Below are 19,541 nucleotides of genomic sequence, written 5' to 3'. Positions count from 1 at the left end.
ACAGGTACAATGAGACTATAACTAAACATTAGGTGCATGCGGATTTACTAAAAGATCACAGTTGTATTTTGTTAAAATCAAAATACTCTTTAACATGATAAAAAGGATTTACAGTTAACCAGCTGTAAAGTCTAACTTTAAATACAGAATCTGGTAAAAGTCTTGATTCAGGGTGAAGTATATTGAACATATTTAAACTCAAAATGGAATGGTTCTTGGCACTTAAACTAAGTCTATGTTGTGGAATTTGGAGCAAAGAGTTATGTCTTGTATCATGTGTATGGCAGTCCCTTCTAACAACTAAATTACTTAAATTACTTTTTACATCAACTAAACATACAAATATATACAGATTAATTACAGTTAATATCTTAGTGCTGGTAAATAAAGGCCTACAATGAGCTTTAAATTGAGATCTAGTTATTATTCGCAAGGCTTTCTTCTGCAGTAACAAAACATCTTCAATACAACTACTATTCCCCCAGAGAATCAAACCATAACTTAAAACAGATTGAAAAAAAGCAAAATAGGCTACTCTAACATATTTATCAGGTACAACAGTTTTTAAATTATCTAACAAATATAAAACTCTACAGACATAATCAACATGGGAAGACCAGGACAGATCACTATCAATAAGCACACCTAGAATCTTTACAGCCTTGTTGTCCACTACCTCACAACCGATATTCTTATTTTTTGTTAGGCAAATAAGATTTTGTGTTTTGTCTACATTTAGAACTAGGTTATTAGCACCAAACCATACACCAGCTTGCTCCATTGTTTTATCTACAGCTATCTTAAGACTATTGTAATTTGAATGTATAGTTAAAAAAGTAGTGTCATCCGCAAACATTGTGGTTGATGATCCCTCAATATGAAGTGGCAAGTCATTAACTGACACCAAAAAAAGCAAAGGGCCAAGAACAGAGCCCTGAGGCACCCCTGTCAAAACGTTAGTACAGTTTGAATACTTTCCTTTTACATCTACATATTGTGACCGACCACTCAAATAAGAGCAAACAAACTGAAGAGGACAACCACGGATGCCATAGTGCTCCAATTTATTCAAAAGAATTTTATGATCTATACAATCAAAAGCCTTACTCAGATCACATGCAGTGATCTGAGCCAGACTCCTGTCTTCTAACGCTTCCAACATTTTTAAAATTATGCAATCAATGGCATTCGTGGCTGATCTTCCATTAATGAAACCAAATTGACAATTAGAAAATATATTCAAATTTACCAAAAATGTGGATACCTGGCGCTTTACAATTCGTTCAATCACTTTGCCTACAATAGGTAATAAAGATACAGGGCGATAATTTTTTACATTATTTTTCTCCCCCTTTTTATACACTGGTACGACTCTAGACAGCTTTTGAGACTCAGGAAAAACACCTTCCTTTAAACAAGCATTAATACACATAACCAGGGGAGCCAAGATTTCACTCATAACAAACTTGATTATGTAACAAGACAGGCCAAACACATCTCTGCTTTTAGAAGCTTTCATAGCCAACATTTCACTTTCCACTTCACCACAAGACACATACTTCCATTCAAGTTGGGTTTTGCATTTGTCAGATCTTCTTAGCAGCTCTTCCGCAGACACTTCCGGCTGGTCGATGGTGCTTCTGGCTTCTTCCACAGAGCTGAAGCATGAAGCACAGAGCATGAAGTATGTATTGTATTGCTCAGGAGTGATCTTCACTTCGTCATCTTGGGTCTTAGTTGCATAACTTTTCTTGATCAGATTCCAGGCTGCCTTATGCTTATTGGGGGCAGATTCAATGCTTCTTACATTAGCTGCTAATTTAGCTTGGTTAACAGCTAATTTATACACTTTTCTGCAATGAATAAGCGTTACGAGCAGTTTCGCCAGAAGTTGCTTGATAGATTGTACGGTATGCCATTGTTCTATTCTTCATCTCCCTCAACTCATGAGTATACCATGAATTTCCAGAGTTATTATGGTGGTTTTCCTTCTTGACGAGTTTCTTCTCAGGGCAACATTCATAAAAAGTATTCAACATTTTATAAAAAAATAGATCGAACATATCTTCTGCAGGTAATTTTCTTAGGTTTAATAATTGTAGCCAGTCAATTTGTGATAATTTCCATTTAAATTCTTGAAGACACCTTAAAGAAATATCTCTACTTATAAAAGTAATTTTTGCAGCTTCTGTTTGAGTATTGTACACATTAACTTGTAGATCAAGTCCATCGTGGTCTGACATATCAGGGTAAGTCACTGAAGCTGAGTATAGTTTAGCTGAAATGTTTGTAAAAATATTATCCAAACAGGCTAGGTTTCGAGTGGGCTTATTATTAACATAGTGACAATTAAACTGCTTAAGAAGATATATCAGCTGTTTAGCACTAGGAAGATTACTATTTACGTCGAATTTCGCATTGAAATCCCCACCAATAACAATGTTATTCTTAAAATTCTTTAAATAAATTAACAGAAGCTCCAGGTTAGTCAGAAAGAGGTTACTATCTCCAGCTGTTGAGTGATAAACAGATACAACTATTAGATTAAGGTCCTTGATAAATACGCCAGAACATTCAAAGTTCTTTTCCACACACAGCCAGTCTAATTTCAAAACATCATACTTAATTTTGTTTGACACCAAAATACAAGCACCACCTCTAATATGATCCTTTCTACAGTAAAAAGAAGCATTTTTAAAACCTGTAACATGTAAAAATTCAACTTCTTCATCAACCAGCCAATGTTCATTTAGACAAATAATGTCGTACTTCTTAACGGAATTAAAAATGTCCAACATGTTTTCCTTTCCCTTGAGACCCTGGATGTTAAAAAATAATAGTTGTATTTGTTGACTGTTGATTTCGCCAGTTATACTTATGGTGGTAGTGCTGGATGTATTGCTGGGAGGTTTTCCAAAGACATTACATTATTCTCCATAACACTTTCTAGCTGTGAACTTGAAGTAGATATTCCACCCTCAGCGTCATTTAGCGTCATCTGTTGTTGTGTCTCAATGTTATTGACTTCTGTTGCTGGTGATTGTAGGGGGGATATTATAGTGCTATCATTAGTGTTATTTCCAGATGTAAAAGCTGTTTCAGAATCAGGTTTTCTTAATAAAATATCACAAATCCTTCTTGCCAGCCATTGCTTCCCCTTACGATTTAAGTGTAGGCCGTGTTTAGTGTATAAGTGTCTTTCAGCCAAGCTAATATTCATCAATGACACATTTGAATACTGCATACTTAAATCTTCAAGTATTTTGTTTGATTTCCTGATTTCCTCATTCACCACTGACCATTCTTCCAAATCATGCCTGATTGGAAAATCTAATAAAATTATTTTGAGATCTCTACATTGTTGCAGAGTTTTGCTTATCACATTGATTGCAGTCTTTGCTTCATTGCGAGCAATGTCATTAGCTCCACATGCTATTACCAAAACATCTTCTTGACTTAGTTTCTCACCATCGATATTGTTGTTGTTTAAAATTTGTTCAGCCAATCCCCCTGGTCGTACAAACCCGACCGCCTCATGAGATGTTGAAAGCTTATTAATATTAAAAGATAAGTCTCGGCCATGGCTGTCAGCACAAATAAGCATCTTATGTTTTGGTGTGCCAATAGATTGTTTTTGACACCCTTGAGATTCTTTAAACTGTCTATGATGTGAATTTGTGTTTGTTACTTTAGAAACTTTGTTTAAATTTACTTTTAGCTCAATATTTGAGTTTATTGTAAGTTCATTTCCATCAACTTGGTCTGCTCTTTGCTCATGTTGACTAGTGGGACCTTTCACCATGTGACTGAGCTGAGTTGAGTCAGTCTCAGAGAGTTCCGTAGAAAGAACAGCAAATCGATTGGCGTTTTCCACATTTGTTGTATGTAAATTTATCTTGTTGCGACAAATGGAGTTAGTTGGTTTTATCCAGGGGTTATTGTCCGGTTCTGAACTCCTTAATGCCGGGAAGCAATGCATACAACCTTGAGTTTTGTTTTTCATTGTCTGTATTTCATTTTGAAGGCAGTTTATGGCACTGTTCAGACTCAAAATTTCAGTTTTTGCTCTGTTAAGTTCATTTATGAGAATTTGCGTATGAAAATCTTTTGTTATTGATCTACTACTAGACGAGTCACTTTCCTGAGAGATTTCAGCACTTTTCCCCTCTGACCTATTTTTTTCTGATAGCCTTGGGGTGGTACTAATACTGTGTTTATTCCCAGTTACTGTAGTTGAGGTGTTTTCAGGGGCAGGGGAATATGGGGAAACTTCTGTTGAAATGTTGTTAGAAATACAGATTTTGTTTATTGATTTTCTTAATGGCTTAGTCTTTGATCTTTTTCTTATTTCTTCGTCAATTTCATTTATTGCCAATTTTAGATTATCATTAATTGTTTTCCCATTGAAGAAAATGTGCTTGTGCTCGGTGTAGCTACTCAATTCACCACACCTACACACACTAGTTTCTCTAGTTCCAAAGAAGGTCACCTTAAATATATGTGATTTTCCTTTCACTTCTATTTTATCAATGATGGCTGGCCAGTGGGGATGGCCTCTTAATTTTACAATAACCAGATCATTTGTTTGAAACTTGGATTCCATTTTGTTTTCCAAAATCATATACAAAATCAATTGATACTACAATTCATATATATTCATTCATTCAAATATATTCATATATATTTATGATAGTTTGATATGCGTTGACAATTGATTGATTAAATTGTATCAATAAAATATATCAATTAAATTCAAATATGATCCAGAAAGCATGACTCAATGATTTCAGACAAAGCATAAAATAATAATATGCCATAATAAAATCAAATATGTCAAAATAATAGTGTCAAATAAAATAATAATATGTCAATAGTTCCAGTTTAAAGCAGATAAACTTGCAGTTGTAAACTGTAGATAAAGAACCTGGCTTGTTGAGCTTCAGCTGCTTCCTTATCTGAATATCCAAAGGTCAACTTCTGCTGTGTCACTCACTGGAGTCTTATCTCTAGTCCACTATTATCTTGAAAATGGGCAGAAACTTGAAATTTTATCAGAAAAACCTTTATTATATACAACCGGTTGCTCAAAATAAAAAACCGGTTTCCGAATATTGTACAAAACTAAAATGTGAATATTTACATATAAAACTTGAATAGTAAAACCAAAAATTTCCCGGTAAATTTTATAAAAAACTGAGGAACACAAGTGATACAGGTCAAGTAGTAATCAGGGGCTCACTCCCCACCTGAGTGTTATCGCTCTTTAGTTTAAGTTTTGATGCAAGATTAGTACAGATATAAGATCTTTGACTCCCGGTATCAAACAAAACTTTAGCAGGCTCTGTCAAGCCATTACTCGTCAAATAAACCTTAGCCGTTTGCAAAATCACATTTTCATTAACCGTAACAAGAGAAGGTTCACTACAGACTTCGGGATTGACAGCACAATTTTCGGGAGGCTTAAGAGACTGTGAAAATCTTTTGGGACAAAGACTTCTATGATGGTTCTTCCTTTGTTTGCAATATACACAAGGTTTGCTTACCTTACAATCCTTTAAGTTGTGTCCACTCTTCAGGCAAATAAAACAGAGACCTTTAACCTTACTTTTTCTTTCTTCTAAAGTTTTCTACTTCTGGCATTGGTCGTTCCAGTGGTCGTCTTTGCAGAAAATACAGGTTGCAGTTCTGTTTTCGGTCGATGGAAGGGCCTGGGTAGTTGAAAAATTACCTTTTTCTGAGGTACGAAAGTAGTTTCCGTTTTCTGATGGTGATATGGAAGTTTTTGTTGATCCAAAACCTAATAAAAGTTGTGACTTTTCTCTAGCTACGATTATATTTCTTACTATACTACATAATTTAGTGGCATCAAGAGTATTATCTACGTTGTTTTCCTCTACTTTTATGACTATATCCAGAGGAAGTTTCCTCATAATCAGAGAAAAAAAGAAATTCGAGTTGGTATCTTCACCTAAGTTTTGTAGACACCTGATGTGTTTGTCAATAACATCGAATAAGTTCCTAAGTTTTCCAGTGTCGTTCGATTTTAAGGGACTTAAATCCATCAAGGCTTTGTAATGTGAATTGATAATGAGTTGTTTGTTAGCAAATCTTTCTTGGAGTAAAGAAATGGCAACGTCATAATTGTCAGCAGTTAATTGTAGACCAGCAATGCATAGTTTGGCCTCTCCATTCAAAAGGGAGTTAAGATAATTGAATTTATCTACTTTAGTTAAATATTGCTGACTGTGAATGGCAGAGTTGTACGAGTCCCAGAACTCTTGCCATTTAAGAATGTTACCTTCAAACATAGGAAGGATTAGTTTAGGTAGTTGTACTAAACTGCGTGGATTTTCCAACACTCGCTTGGACGAAAGACCATTTGAATTATTGGCATGATCATTGATAGCTTTCGTGTTGAAGGCTTCTAGTCTTACCTTCAAGGTTGATATTACTTGCTCACTGTCAAGTACGATACCAAACAGGTCCTCGGCGTCGTCGGTACCCTCCACAGTTGCCGACCCGTTGGCTGTGTCTAGGTCAATCTGTTCCATCAAGGCTTCTAGGCGAGCTGAATAGCCTTGCAGAGTTGCCAGCGTCGCTAGTAGCGCGTTCCTCGAAGGGTCCTCGGCGTGAAGCAGTGTAGTCGCCTCTGCAAAGGTAGACTTCACACGTGCCGTGAGAGTGGCAGCCTTCTTCCTTAGTCGAGTCGTCATGTTCAAAGTTCAGTTGAAGTTAGACAGTACAAATAAGTGAAATAAATATCAGTTACAGGTGGATCGTTGCAGCTCTGCTACCATGTCAAATAGTTAGTTGTTCAAGTTTAAAGTTAGTTAGTTTTATAAGAATAAAAGTTAGATAAAACTGAAATAAGTTGAGAGTTTGGTTCACAGTTTTTGTATTTTCATAGTAACAATTATAAGTTCAAAACAATAACAAATGAATTATAACCAGCTGGCATTAAATATATTAATGTAATCCATGCCTTTGGCACACTTGGTTTTTTCTTGGACGTGTTTGCATCATTTTCAAAATGATTACAATTCAAGAAAAAACATTTTGTGTTTTTCATTATGACTCAAGTTCATCTTTAATAACCATCCAGCGTGAGTTTGAGGGGGCATTTTAGACGGACTCCTCCTACACACCAAAGCATTTTAAGGTGGTATCGCCAGTTTAGGAACTCTGGAAGTATATTAAAACTTAAAAGCAGTGGTCGCGCAAGAGTTCTCTTAAAAACTGAAAAACTGAGGTGGATTGGCAAATGTAACGATAATGACTTTACCCTTCTCAAATGGCCCCCTAGATCCCCTGATCATTCGGTGTGTGATTTTTTTTCAATGGGGCTATGTAAAAGACAAAGTTTATATACCGCCAATGCCTTAAACACTTCAAGAGCTCTGTGGACGAATTTGCAATGCCGTAGAATCAACCAACCTTGCGATGCTAGCCGGTGTATTGGACAATTTACAGCATAGATTGGAAACTTGCTCCACAGCTAATGGACGACACGTTGACAACTTGTAGGGGTATCTATAAAAAATTTAAGAGTTTAATGTTGATAAATTTTATATCCGTATTTGTTTAACATTAACGTCAATAAAATGTTTTAAAACCTGATGATTCTTAAATAAACGCCCTGTATGACAATAACAAATATATAACAAAGAAAAGTCCGGCTATTTGTAGTAATCATTAAATAAAACTTAGTTTTTGTTGTAAATTTCCAAGTTTTCTTATAAATTGTAATGTTCTGATAGCATTGTTTGAAAGCAAAATCTCATAAAATCAAAAGACATCTAGTTTACAATTTAATATAGAATTTAACCTTAATTTAGTTTGATAAGGTTATAATATAGCCATTTTAGGAAAATAGTTTTTTGCAGCAAAGCCTCAATACCGGTGACACAATTTATGATCACTGTAGTGGTTCAACTGAAAAATATCATCTAAAGTGTCCGTGACTAACTAGTGCTGCTACCTTGTAACGCATTGAACAACCTGCTGTAGCGCTATCTGTTCGCAATCGTTGGTGTCAGCTTAAATACCGGTTTTTGACTTCTCAGTCTCCAAGCACAGATAGCCGAGAAGGCTAGGGCGTGTGTCACTTGGCCAGTGGCATTCTTTTGCTCTGGTTCGATTCCCGTCCTGTGTGGCAAATAATTGGTGACCTGTGTGTTTGTAGCGATATAGCCTACTACAACCACTGGGGCATAGTGAGGTGTTCATAATCCTTGGTTTAGACATACATCTCGAATCATTGGATTGGGCGAATCTTTTAGCTAAATGGTTGTTAGTGTATCCTATGAACATGCAGGTCACCAATGGCCGTTTTGCTACTTTTTGTTAAAATAACCTTCCTCTGTATATCCCTTAGAGATTTTAGTAAACGCCGATATATCTGTCGCATAGTACTCAAAAGCCATTGACATAACAACTCTCAAAGTGGGTGATACAAAAATTGATTGAGGGTAGGAAAACTTAGATGTGTCATAGCAACCCAACATTTTAATTACCAAGAATAAAAAAGGTGAATATAAATGGTAACATAAGTAATTGTATTTTTTGTTGTTGTCATCCTAAAGTCATGAGGTTATTTTTGGAAACCTGCTTCTAAGGCATCATTCTAGAAAAATTAAAGCTTGACTAGGTACTTTTTCACTCTCAAATGTTAGCTTTGGCTGATGTTTTACATGAAAGTAAAAGTTACTTCCTGAAAGTTGGTTAGCATTACATATAAACTACATTCATTGTTCATTGTTGTTGTGCATTCATTCATTGTTCATTTATAAAATTTAGGCGGTTTAAGGGGAAGGTTTCCCTTCCTACTGGGTTCCCCCACCAATTTTTTTTTAGCTTAATGATAGGTATATATCAGCTGTCGGCTGTTGTTTCAAAGTCAGGGTAAGGTAGATGGGATGGAATCGCTTCCTGTCAAACCGCCTAGATATTGTGAACAGAGTATAGTCAATTGCAGGTTTTCTGTTGAGCTAACAATAATTACTTTCATTGTATTTTTAAGGTGGAGTCGACGACATAGACATGGAGCCCAAGCTAACCAGCAACGACCGGTCATAGATTACCGGACCGGTTACATCCGGTCACACTTGCGCTCTCCATCCGGCCGTGTCAGATGACCGGATCCAGGACCGGATTATCCATTACAACTGTAGCTACCAAAACTTAGTGTTTTCCTCATTTGGATTAAGCTTGGTTATTGAAAGTTTTCCTATCTTTGAGCAATTTTTAAAATGTTGTGAGTTTTACAGTGTATCTATGAAAATATTTTCACATCTGGATTAACTCAACTCATATTTTGTTTGTTATACCCCAAAGGTTAAGGAAGATATTTTTTATCTCGAATACTCTATTCAGCTAACTTAACAAACAATAACCAGTACAAGGGGCATTTATACCCTCTAAGGAGGTTTTAATTTTAAGATAATTCCACATTTATTTATAATTTTATGATTAAAAAAATAACTCGTTTCTCCTTCTTGCAATTTTTGGGGATTTTGTAGTAACTCGAAGTTCTAGAGTTCCTGAATGCTTCACATGGGAGTAGGTAACAAAGTGAATCCTTGAAATCCAGACACACCACTCTAATCACAACACACAGTAACAAAATCAATGTTTTGTTTTTATCTATCTTTGCAATTAAATTATGGTAAAAAAAAGTTTATCAAACTTTATTTTACATTTTTATTCTTTCTTATTATTATTTTTTTTTTTCCTACAATACAATTTTTACTCTCATGGTATTTTCTGTGTTTTCAATTATGTTAATACTTTGATGTATTTGCATGTCTTATTTCCAATTTTAGGAGGAATTAAAGAAAGCACTTTATAATACTAATATACATAACATGAGAGAAACTTGCTCTAAAGATTCTGGCCATTCAACAACCTGATAGTGCTTTATTTGGTATATTTATTGTGTTTAAAAATATAAATCATAACAACATTTATTTAAAGCTCAGGATTGTAAACTATTGCATTGTGTGAGCAAAAACATTCTTTGATTGCACACAGTTTCTCTTGTTTGCATTAATAAAAAGTAGTAATGTTTGATATGGTTATCTTCACAGAAATCTGATTTAAAAACCCAGAAGATTTTTTTCATAGATCAGGAATCATAACAAACATATTGTTATGATATGATGGAATTTGGTTTTGCGAATACGGTACCTAATTTTTTGTATTTATGAATTACCGTATAATAAATTACCTAATATATGTTTATTAGGTAATATAAATTACCTAATAAACATAAATGTGTATTAATTTTCTCTTGACTAAAACTTATATCAAAGAACGCACTGTCAGCTTAAGGTTTGAGGTTTATTCATTTATTTAATATTCATTGTGAAGTTATTGAGTAAAATGACATAAAATCCTATGTATGTAAAGTCTCTTCTAATTTCAAGTAGGCTGGTTAAGTGCACATACCACAATAATTCAGGTATTTGGGCAATTTCAGGTATAGGTATCGTATGAACATAATTTATTATATTTTACTTCATTCAATATTTATTTTTGAATCTCACTTCAATAAAAAAAATCTCATCTATATAAGCATTTAATCAATTCTGGGTCAAATCAATATTTTTATTTTTAATCGGACATTTATTAAAGTTTAACCAACCCTCCAGTACACGCGCGGCTAATAGTAACACCAGTAGTAAGTGACGTGTTACTGGAAATGCTCTTTTATAAACCTAATAAAATTCATATAGCATCAACATTTCAAATAGTCCAAAATAGGTAAATATTTGTGGATAAATTTCAAAATAATTACAAATATTTCAAATTGAAAATGTCCTGTTGAAAACCAATCAGTCAATCACTGGCCTGTTCTTAATCCTCTTGAAACATAAAATGCCTAACTTTACACCCTCGTAGCTAAAGGCCAACTAACGCTCCTTGGAAAGGTAGTGGGGGAAGGTAGGTGGCGTGTCATGTCATTCGCTTGCGGATTCACTTATTTTGACGTGCTTTTTCTAATGTGCAGACTCTAAGTCCACAGCTCGTGTACTGTAGTGTTACACATTCTAAAGTGAAAATAGAATCTTCTAACTAAAAACTACCAGGTTAAAAATGTACTCATCAAAACAATATATAAAACCGTCGATAAATTTAACAAAATTAATGTATATTTTAGTTTAACGAGCCTTTGGACGCTAAACATTTAGTATTTTACATCCAACTCAAATAACTATTCAAAAGATGTTGTTTATAATCCAAGATGCATTTAATTGAACTTGATAAAAATATACAACTGGCTCTTAGGCTAAATACATCCGAAAGGTGGAACCACATTTTTGGAACCTTAAATTTTACATGTTATAAAATATAATATTGTTAATACAGTTTTAATTTAATAATAATTTTTTTTATAAATAAACTATATAATCGACAGTCTATAACATTGATTGTATTTGGAGATTTGTTTTTGGTTTATATCAAATTACAAAACAAATCAAAAACTTAGTCTTGAATAAATAAATGTTACTGTTGTATCTTTCAAATTGTCAACCAAACACGTGGAACTCTCTTCAAACAAAAACTGAAACCATCCCTTGTACAATGTAAATAGTCATATTGTACAGTATCTTGTATGTTTGGTTGTTGTTATATTTGTTGTTCGATGTCTAAAACTCACTCCTTATTCAAAATCTAAACTTGTGCGCCAAAGCCAACTTTGTATAAAATAAGGAACATACACATACAAAGATAAATTCTAATCTCCTCAGCAAAACACTTCTTCCCTTTGACTTTGGAAATAATTAGGGTACTATTGTTACACTTGATTAAAGTATATCTAAAAAGTTGGGGAAATGATTAAAGTAAATACATTCTATAAAATATTCATCTTTTTTATTCAATTTGTATGTAGAATGTAAACAGTATATGTATGTTACAATATATTCAAAACACAGTTTATTTTACCGATGAACAAACATTGCAAATATTATCCCAACACCCTTTACCCCTCAATACACAAATATAAATTGTGTAACCTATAAGTACAAGCTATAGAATCTCATGTGTGTTAACCTTATTACTTTTTTTGTTCATATGGCAACATTATTCTAAAACCACCTTCATAAATTATTACAACTTAAAAAATGTTTAAACAAATATAATAAAACATCTTGCAGGGTAAAGAGATACAAAATAAAACACCACGTTCATATTAAAATCATGTGTTGTATATTATTGATGTATTAATTGTTGTTTATAACCATTAAAAAAATTAAAGTTGAATTGGACTTGACTCTTTTTTACCTCAATAAAACATGAAACATGACTATAAAACTATTTCACTTATAAAGACTTGTTTCTGGTTAGTTTCAAGATGCCTACAAATGTGTTTATAATTTTTTGTACAATTGACATCAATAACAGATTGTTAATCACATCCGGAATTAAATTAATGTAGATATTTACTGTGAGGGCTGATGTCAACAAATGTATCGTTCATGACTTAATGAAATATACTTTTTTCCAGTATACATTTTTGTGTTGGCAGATTAGTTTGCAGACTTCAAAAATATTTTGTTTTGTTTTCAACTACCGGTAGTTGTTTTGCTCATCCTTTGCAGAATTAATGCAATATGAATGCAAAATGAAAAATATGCCAGAAATGCCCACAGTTTATATGTAAATGGAACACTAGATAATCTCAATGTCTCTCAACTTGATATTTGATTAATACAATATTGTGTTCAGATCATAAATATAACTTTAACAAGATGAAAATTATTTCAATATACAGACACTTTTGAGTATTTTGTCAGTTACTTATCAACATAATACAATTAATGTAATTAATTTCTGAAACTTTAGGAACTTTCAGTGAAGTTATGGGTTGCAGTCTCCATTGTTTTAGTTACAGTTGAGTTGTCTTCAGTAGTGTGTGAGTTGGGTTTCTCTTTAGCTTCAGTTAGGGTTTTGTTCTTTGTCTGGAAGTTGTGTTTTTTACTTTTCAAGCTCTTATGTAGGTTGGGAGTCCTCGCATCTCTAGTGTTAACCCCGTCAGGCCCCAATGACTGAGTCTCACTTTGAGGCCCCAACTCCAACAAGATCTGGAAATCTGCGTTTGGCCCCACTCGGAAACCAGCTCCGACTCTGCTGTCTTGACCTAACAATAACATAGGTTGTAATATTTTGCAATGAAGCAAAAAGTAAATAAGAGTAAAAGAGTAAATAAATGTTTTGCTAGAAACACTAATTACAGTTTACAGTAAAAGACACCTGATTAACCCTAATAAACCAACATTTAGCAAGGTTGTCTCAGTTCCAGTTGTCAATGGTTGGAATTTAAAGGGTTTTTGTTTAAATGAACTATTGTTTACTATTAAATGTTTTATTATTTACTATTTTATTCACTAAGTAAATAAATAGTTACTAACTGTCATACATTTATTTCAACCATAGCACAGCTACAAAACAAATTACGTTGTTGGATTGCTCTACTAACCTAAAATAAAATAAATAAAAATGTTGGTCCTGCATTTAAAATATTTGAGAGAAGATGACAACGTTTTTTGCCCAAAGAAAAAGTAAATATGAGTCGTTGGCCTGTTATAACAAGTAGGACTGTCACTAAATAAGAAACTTTAAATACCAGTAGAATCTCGAATCTCATAAGAACTTTTTAGTGTCGAGAGTAGCTCTGACAGTATCATCTGAAAAAATCTAAAACTGTATAAAATACAAAATCCATTTCATAAATGACTATTGTTTTCTGAACTTTATCTTCACCTAGCCGTTGTAAACTACCCACATTTTGTGGTCAATTCCCTTAGCTAATCTTTTATCATGGTTTTGGTTGACCTGGGTAGAAGAAGTCTTGCTATATAATTACAAACTTGATTCTTTGCATCACTCCAATTAATAATAATGTGATAAGTGTCAGATTTAAGACATTTGCAGCCCTAGGCCAAATAGACCAAGCAGCCTTCACCCTTTAGAGTAAACTTGCTTGGAGTGATCCTTAGAGTTTTAGGCTTGTTAGCAGAGCACAGAGAAACTTTTAGATGGATAAATTATGTACTTTAATTGTCCTCAGTCAACCCTTATCAACATTTTGCCTTTCTTGGTCTGTCTCACTATACTGGCATTTTCACTTTAGTATTTCATATTTGTAAAAATCTTCAATAATATTCCGCAAACAATTACCTTAATTTGTGAATATACAAAAGTATTGTTATACTCGTTTACCTGCTGCAACATACCTATTTTGACTGGAGGAATAACAGAATATACAAAGGATAAGAATGAAACTAATTCCTCAGGAAACAAAACTCTGCTCTGGACCCCTGAAATGAAACAAACAATCAGGAAACTGCTTTTGTAACCATGAAAAAAGAACACAGTACTGCACTGTACAAAAACATGCATTTTAAAACTTAGCTTTGTATATCCCTATAAAAAGACACTGGGATGAACCCTAGATGTGCTGACAGATATGTCGAGTAAAGATAGACATTTGTACGTTATTTGCAGTAATGTTTAATAAATCTAACTAAGTAGATGGTACTTGATTGTATGTTGCCAATTTATAATTAGTAATTATTAATTAGTAACACAATTTAAAGGTACGGTTGAATCTTGAAAATGGGTCTTTTGCAAATTTCACCATTAACTTAGGATCCCTTACTACAATACTACCAAATTTCCAGTCTCTAGCACGTTTCTAAAGGATTCAGATGACCATACCAAAGTCATTAAATTTCAATGTTCTTCCCCATAAGAATAACATGAAGCTCACAAAAACTTTCACATTTTGACATTAAACCTAAGTTTTGGGAGTCAAGGAGTAAAGTTACAAAAAAACATTAAGTAACTAAAATTTTAAGTAAACCAAGGAAAACACAAAGCATTAATAATATTTGAACAAATAATTTACTTAGGTTGGGAAAAGTAGCGAAAACCGTTAAACATTTGAAAGAGTTATACCAAATTTTGAAAGTAGGGCGTTTTTTGAAGGTAAAGGAGTGTGATTTTCTAAAAACGCATAAGAATGTCTTGGTAGACAATTTAATTCCTGACTGTGAAAATTCTTTCAAATCTTTTCTAGCTCCTACCGTTTTCAAACTACAGCCGTTAAAAAAAAACGTGTTTTGTCGTTTTCAGAGGTCCGCCATTTTGGATTTTTCGGGGTTGGAATTTGAAAAATTTTGTTGCGAATTTCACCTTTAATGTAAGATATCATACTGCAATAGGCCTACTACTAAATTTCAAGTTTCTAGCACATTCCTAAACGGTTCAGATGAGCACACCAAAGTCGGCCACTTTCAATACCCCCTAGATATGGCGGGCATTTTATTCACTAGTGGTGGGTATATTTTGGCCCTTTGTAGTGGTGTCATATATTTTGCCACAGAACATTTATTTGTGAATATAAGTATATTTTCTGTTTCAGTGAAAAATGTGGAATATAATAATATAAAAATACTTTTTTCCTAGCAATGCGTTTAGGCGTAGTAGTAAAAGGTTTGCAAATTTTTGGATTATGCAAATTAGAAATTTCAAAATCAACCTACAAGAAAACCACAAAATAATTTTTTTACACATTTTATCTACAGTAAAGGTTGTAAAATATAATTACCTACGTAGAAATATCATTGTTTTATAAGTAGCCTACTCATAGAAATAAAATTATAAATAAATAGATTCTACATACATTTTCTTTTTTGAAAAACTACCAATTTTTTTTTGTCATGTAGGTAATAATAATAGAATGCATCAATAGACAATAAATATAAAACTGCACAATGGGAAATAAAAGATCTTTCTGAAAATATATAGTTAGGGCCTATATGTAGTTGAATTCTAACATTTCTGAGTAATTTACTTCGGAATGTAAAATTTTGAAGATTTTTTACAAAAACATAATTTTTATGACATTTTTAAAACCAAATAAAATGTTTACAATCAGCCTCATAGATTCAGAGGGAATTGTAGGGAATTTATTGTAGTTTCAGAATATGTAATAATATTGTATACAATTTAATTGACAATCGCCAAAAACAGCTGTTTTTGTAGTCAGGTACGACTAAAACTTTCCACCGCCAAAATCTATTTTGAACTCTCTAGTTTTCAAACTATGTTTCTCGCTACATAATACTCACTCCATAATGTTTAATACATGAAAATGAATCCTCAACTGAACTACAACTTTAAGGTTATGTGAAGAAATTATTTGAGGAATCAGCAAAAAAAAAAAAAATAAATAGTTGCTAGGCAACGGTGACAGTAGCACAATTCTATTGCAATGCTATGGATTTTGATTGTGTATTTAAAATGCATTCATGTTTTAAGTAGCGGACAGCTGATTTTGCGGCCCCGGGCTGTAAAAACCTGCTCGGTCGCCAAATCTACGATGACAGCTGGTATGGCCAGCAAAACGTAACTTTCAGCCACCAATTAACGTATGTAATACAGCCAAAAACATCATAGTGTGGTGAAATAATATTTTACAGGGAATAAGTAATTGTAAAATAAATTATTCATGGTATAGGAAATAATATTTAGATTCTTTAATCATTGCCATGTCAACCTAGACTCTTATCCTGAGTGTTATGAGAATTATTTTTAGATTATATTTTTGTGTAAACAGTAGTAAGATATACTCAGCAAACATGATTATAATTTCACTAAAATATGTTAGAAAAATACACTATTGACAGGTTTGGAACTATTGTGATAGCTTTTCGTTTACAGTACAAACCATTCAACATGTAGGTACATCTCGCTAACACAATCCTTTGTTGATTTATTAGTTACTAGTGTACATGTTGCTCGAATTCGAGCAATTGAAGAGCAATTAAGAAGTATTACAGGAGTTATTTCAAAACGAATAACAGTCATATTTACAATGAGTTAAAAGAGTCAACTCAAAGATTACCGGTGTGTAACTCAGACCATGTTTATCTTCGTTATTGATAAACCTAAAGCATTCCGGCCGGTTTTCTCCTTCTCAAAATGCCTCGCTGTACAGGCAACACAGGTCATTGATAGAGGGCCAATTGAGAACGAAAAGTCGTTTTGGGGTAGTGTTAGGGCGCATTTGTAACTTATAGTTGAGGTTGTCGAGGGTCAGGTGCTAGCTGACTTTAGTGATGAGTTAAGCCTATCTATTACGCGCCACTGTTCTGTAGCTGCGGTCGTCATCACGATTACGCCACCTGTATATGGTTCGTTGTCGTCGCGTCGGAGGCATTTAAAAGAAAGAAAAAAACAACAAATAAACTAATTATAGCTACACAAAACAACGATAAATGCAGAAATTTAAGTTACAATCATGCTAACACGGTCCGTCATAGCGACACAAAACAACGATAAATACACAAATTTAAGATACAACCAGACTAACACGATCCGTCTTGGGGGTTATGTTTACACAAACTCGAATAGTAAATAAATAACAGCAATTAAATTATACAGCTGATCAAAATGTAAACAATTATGACCTTCATAAGGATAACATGGGAACTTTCAAAGCCACTTGGGCAGAGTCCAAAAGACTTTTTCAAAAATGTAAGGCCAGTTTGCAAATCTACGCGACACGCTCTTTCCAATGAGACGTCAATGGATAAAATCGGTTAAGAAATGGCTGAGGAGTTCAACCGACAAAGTTTCATGTAGCGTATTAATTATGTAGATTGAAAATGACGATTTTCATCATTTTAAATGTCAGCTGATTTCTAAATATTATTTCCCATATTGTTTGACATTATAATCACATGGTTCTTGATACGAAAACAAACTTCAGAACAAATCTTACTATTGGTACCAACCACAACCGGTTTCATGCAAGATTATCGGCGCTACGATTTATTGAACATGAGTAATGAATTGACGTGCCAAACCCAAAATCGTCTTGCGCCTAAATTTTAATTAAAGTTGTAACGATTATGAAATAGATCTGTTAATGCTATAAGGTTCGTTTATGTATTAAAATGGAAGTCTGGAATCTCATCTTTCGAATGGTATCAAAATTATTCGGTTTCGGAATAATTTTAAATGAGTTATAAGCTGTTTAAACATATTGCCAGTCCTAGGATTAAATCTATCATTGAGTTTATATCCAAGGTAGCTTAAATAAGTGTTCACAGTCTATAAGCTAACAAAAACATACTTTTATCAAGTTAAGTAATACAGTCTGAATTTCGTTTCTAAATTAAATGGTAGGTGTGAAACCATTTTAAAGCCATTTTCAAAGAACCAACATTGTCTCTTTTGAATACTGACCCTGTTGCAAGGTATGGGTATAGCTGCTATTAATAGTACTACATAATCTGCTTTCAAAACTTAACAAAATTTAATTAAATATGTCTATATAAGGCAAAGACAAAGCCGAACAAGAAACATTATATGACATGTGACAGATAAGATGGTTAATAATTATTGTAAATTTATAAATTAAAACTCACCCAGAAGAGGGATTAACGAAAGTAACAGTAGAAACTTCATGTTACATCACAGTTAACATGTGAGAAAACAGCTGATTATAACATTACAACTGAGCTGAGCTGGAGTATAGAGTGAAAGTATTGAGGTCAAGGAAGTCTATCCTTCCTCCTCTACCTCTACTCAAAGTCACACTCAACAAATGTGCAGTAATTGTATGAATAAATTAATAGTTTTAAGGTCTATTTTATTTACGTATGGAATTTTTTATGGGGTGCTTAGGTAACTTTTGATAGAAAGGTATAATCAATGTGGGAAATATAACTAGTGTATTTATTTGATTTGAAAAAAACCAAAATATTATGGTACCAGACATTGTTTGAAGAAAGAATTACTGTTTTAGTTTTTCTCAAAAGATGTGTAGGGGAGAGCTGGGCTATACCGTACACATAAGGGAGATTCGTAGTTACATTGCAAATTACGAAGTAAAAGTAATGTAAACACAAGCAATATATAATTTAATTATTTGGCTGCTGATTGTATATAAACATTATGGAAATATTGCATTTTTTTACATGTAAAATTGGTAGTTAAAAAAAGCTACATTGTACGAAATAGCCCTGGGGGTGGGGCTATTCCGTACAGTAGAAGGGGCTAAATTGTAATACACTATTTCTTAGCTACAACCTTTATATAGTAATAAAAAGTGTTTGAATAATTTGTTGCAGTACTATTATATTACTAACCTAAACAAATGATTTTTGAACTATGCGGTATCAGTTCAAAAATCATTTGTTTAGGTTAGTAATATAATAGTATTGCAACAAATTATTGTACAAACACTTTTTATTACTATATAAAGGTTGTAGCTAAGAAATAGTGTATTACAATTTAAACATTTTAGAAGAAATTACATTTCAAAAATCAACCTTCATGAAAAACATTAAGTTTATGAAAAAAGTTATAAAATGTCATCCCAAAATTAAAGGAAAGAAGAAAAAGTCCACAAATGTAGTTCTCTACAGACTCCGCAGCACTGCAAGCTGAATGGACCCACCCTGAACATGATGAAAATGTAAAACAAACATCTGATAAAGTGATAAACCTTATATGTGCTCCTAACC

At 33.2% G+C, this 19,541-nt stretch overlaps 2 protein-coding genes across 9 annotated transcripts in view; one reads left to right on the top strand and one right to left on the bottom strand.

Moving 5' to 3' along the window:
* LOC128988779 (putative thiamine transporter SLC35F3) overlaps positions 1-11,417 on the top strand; it is a 67,423-nt gene extending 56,006 nt beyond the window's left edge. For all 8 annotated transcript variants that reach the window (XM_054410405.1, XM_054410403.1, XM_054410407.1 and 5 more), the window contains one exon: positions 9,020-11,417. In XM_054410405.1, coding sequence (XP_054266380.1) covers positions 9,020-9,134 — 115 coding nt within the window. In that variant the 3' untranslated portion in view covers positions 9,135-11,417. The remainder of the gene's footprint in view (positions 1-9,019) is intronic.
* Positions 11,418-12,255: 838 nt separating this feature from the next.
* Positions 12,256-18,556, bottom strand: LOC128988780 (uncharacterized). The gene is made up of 3 exons (XM_054410411.1): positions 18,441-18,556; positions 14,238-14,321; positions 12,256-13,141 (listed from the first exon to the last, which is right to left on the bottom strand). Exons 1-3 carry the CDS (start codon positions 18,478-18,480, stop codon positions 12,843-12,845), a joined length of 423 nt encoding a protein of 140 aa, XP_054266386.1. The 5' UTR covers positions 18,481-18,556; the 3' UTR covers positions 12,256-12,842.
* Positions 18,557-19,541: the final 985 nt, after the last annotated feature.

This window comes from Macrosteles quadrilineatus, unplaced genomic scaffold, assembly GCF_028750875.1.
Source record: "Macrosteles quadrilineatus isolate MER2022 unplaced genomic scaffold, UCM_ALF_1.0 Scaffold_3__2_contigs__length_128488019, whole genome shotgun sequence".
Taxonomy (NCBI): domain Eukaryota; kingdom Metazoa; phylum Arthropoda; class Insecta; order Hemiptera; family Cicadellidae; genus Macrosteles; species Macrosteles quadrilineatus.
This window is presented reverse-complemented; position numbering and strand designations above follow the sequence as displayed.

Excerpts from the sequence above, each read along its gene's own strand:
- LOC128988780 (XM_054410411.1), bottom strand. The coding sequence starts at position 18,480 with ATGAAGTTTCTACTGTTACTTTCGTTAATCCCTCTTCTGG. Across the intron at positions 14,322-18,440 it reads TTCGTTAATCCCTCTTCTGG|GGGTCCAGAGCAGAGTTTTG; the intron begins GTGAGTTTTAAT and ends GTTTCATTTCAG. Across the intron at positions 13,142-14,237 it reads TATTCCTCCAGTCAAAATAG|GTCAAGACAGCAGAGTCGGA; the intron begins GTATGTTGCAGC and ends TGTTATTGTTAG.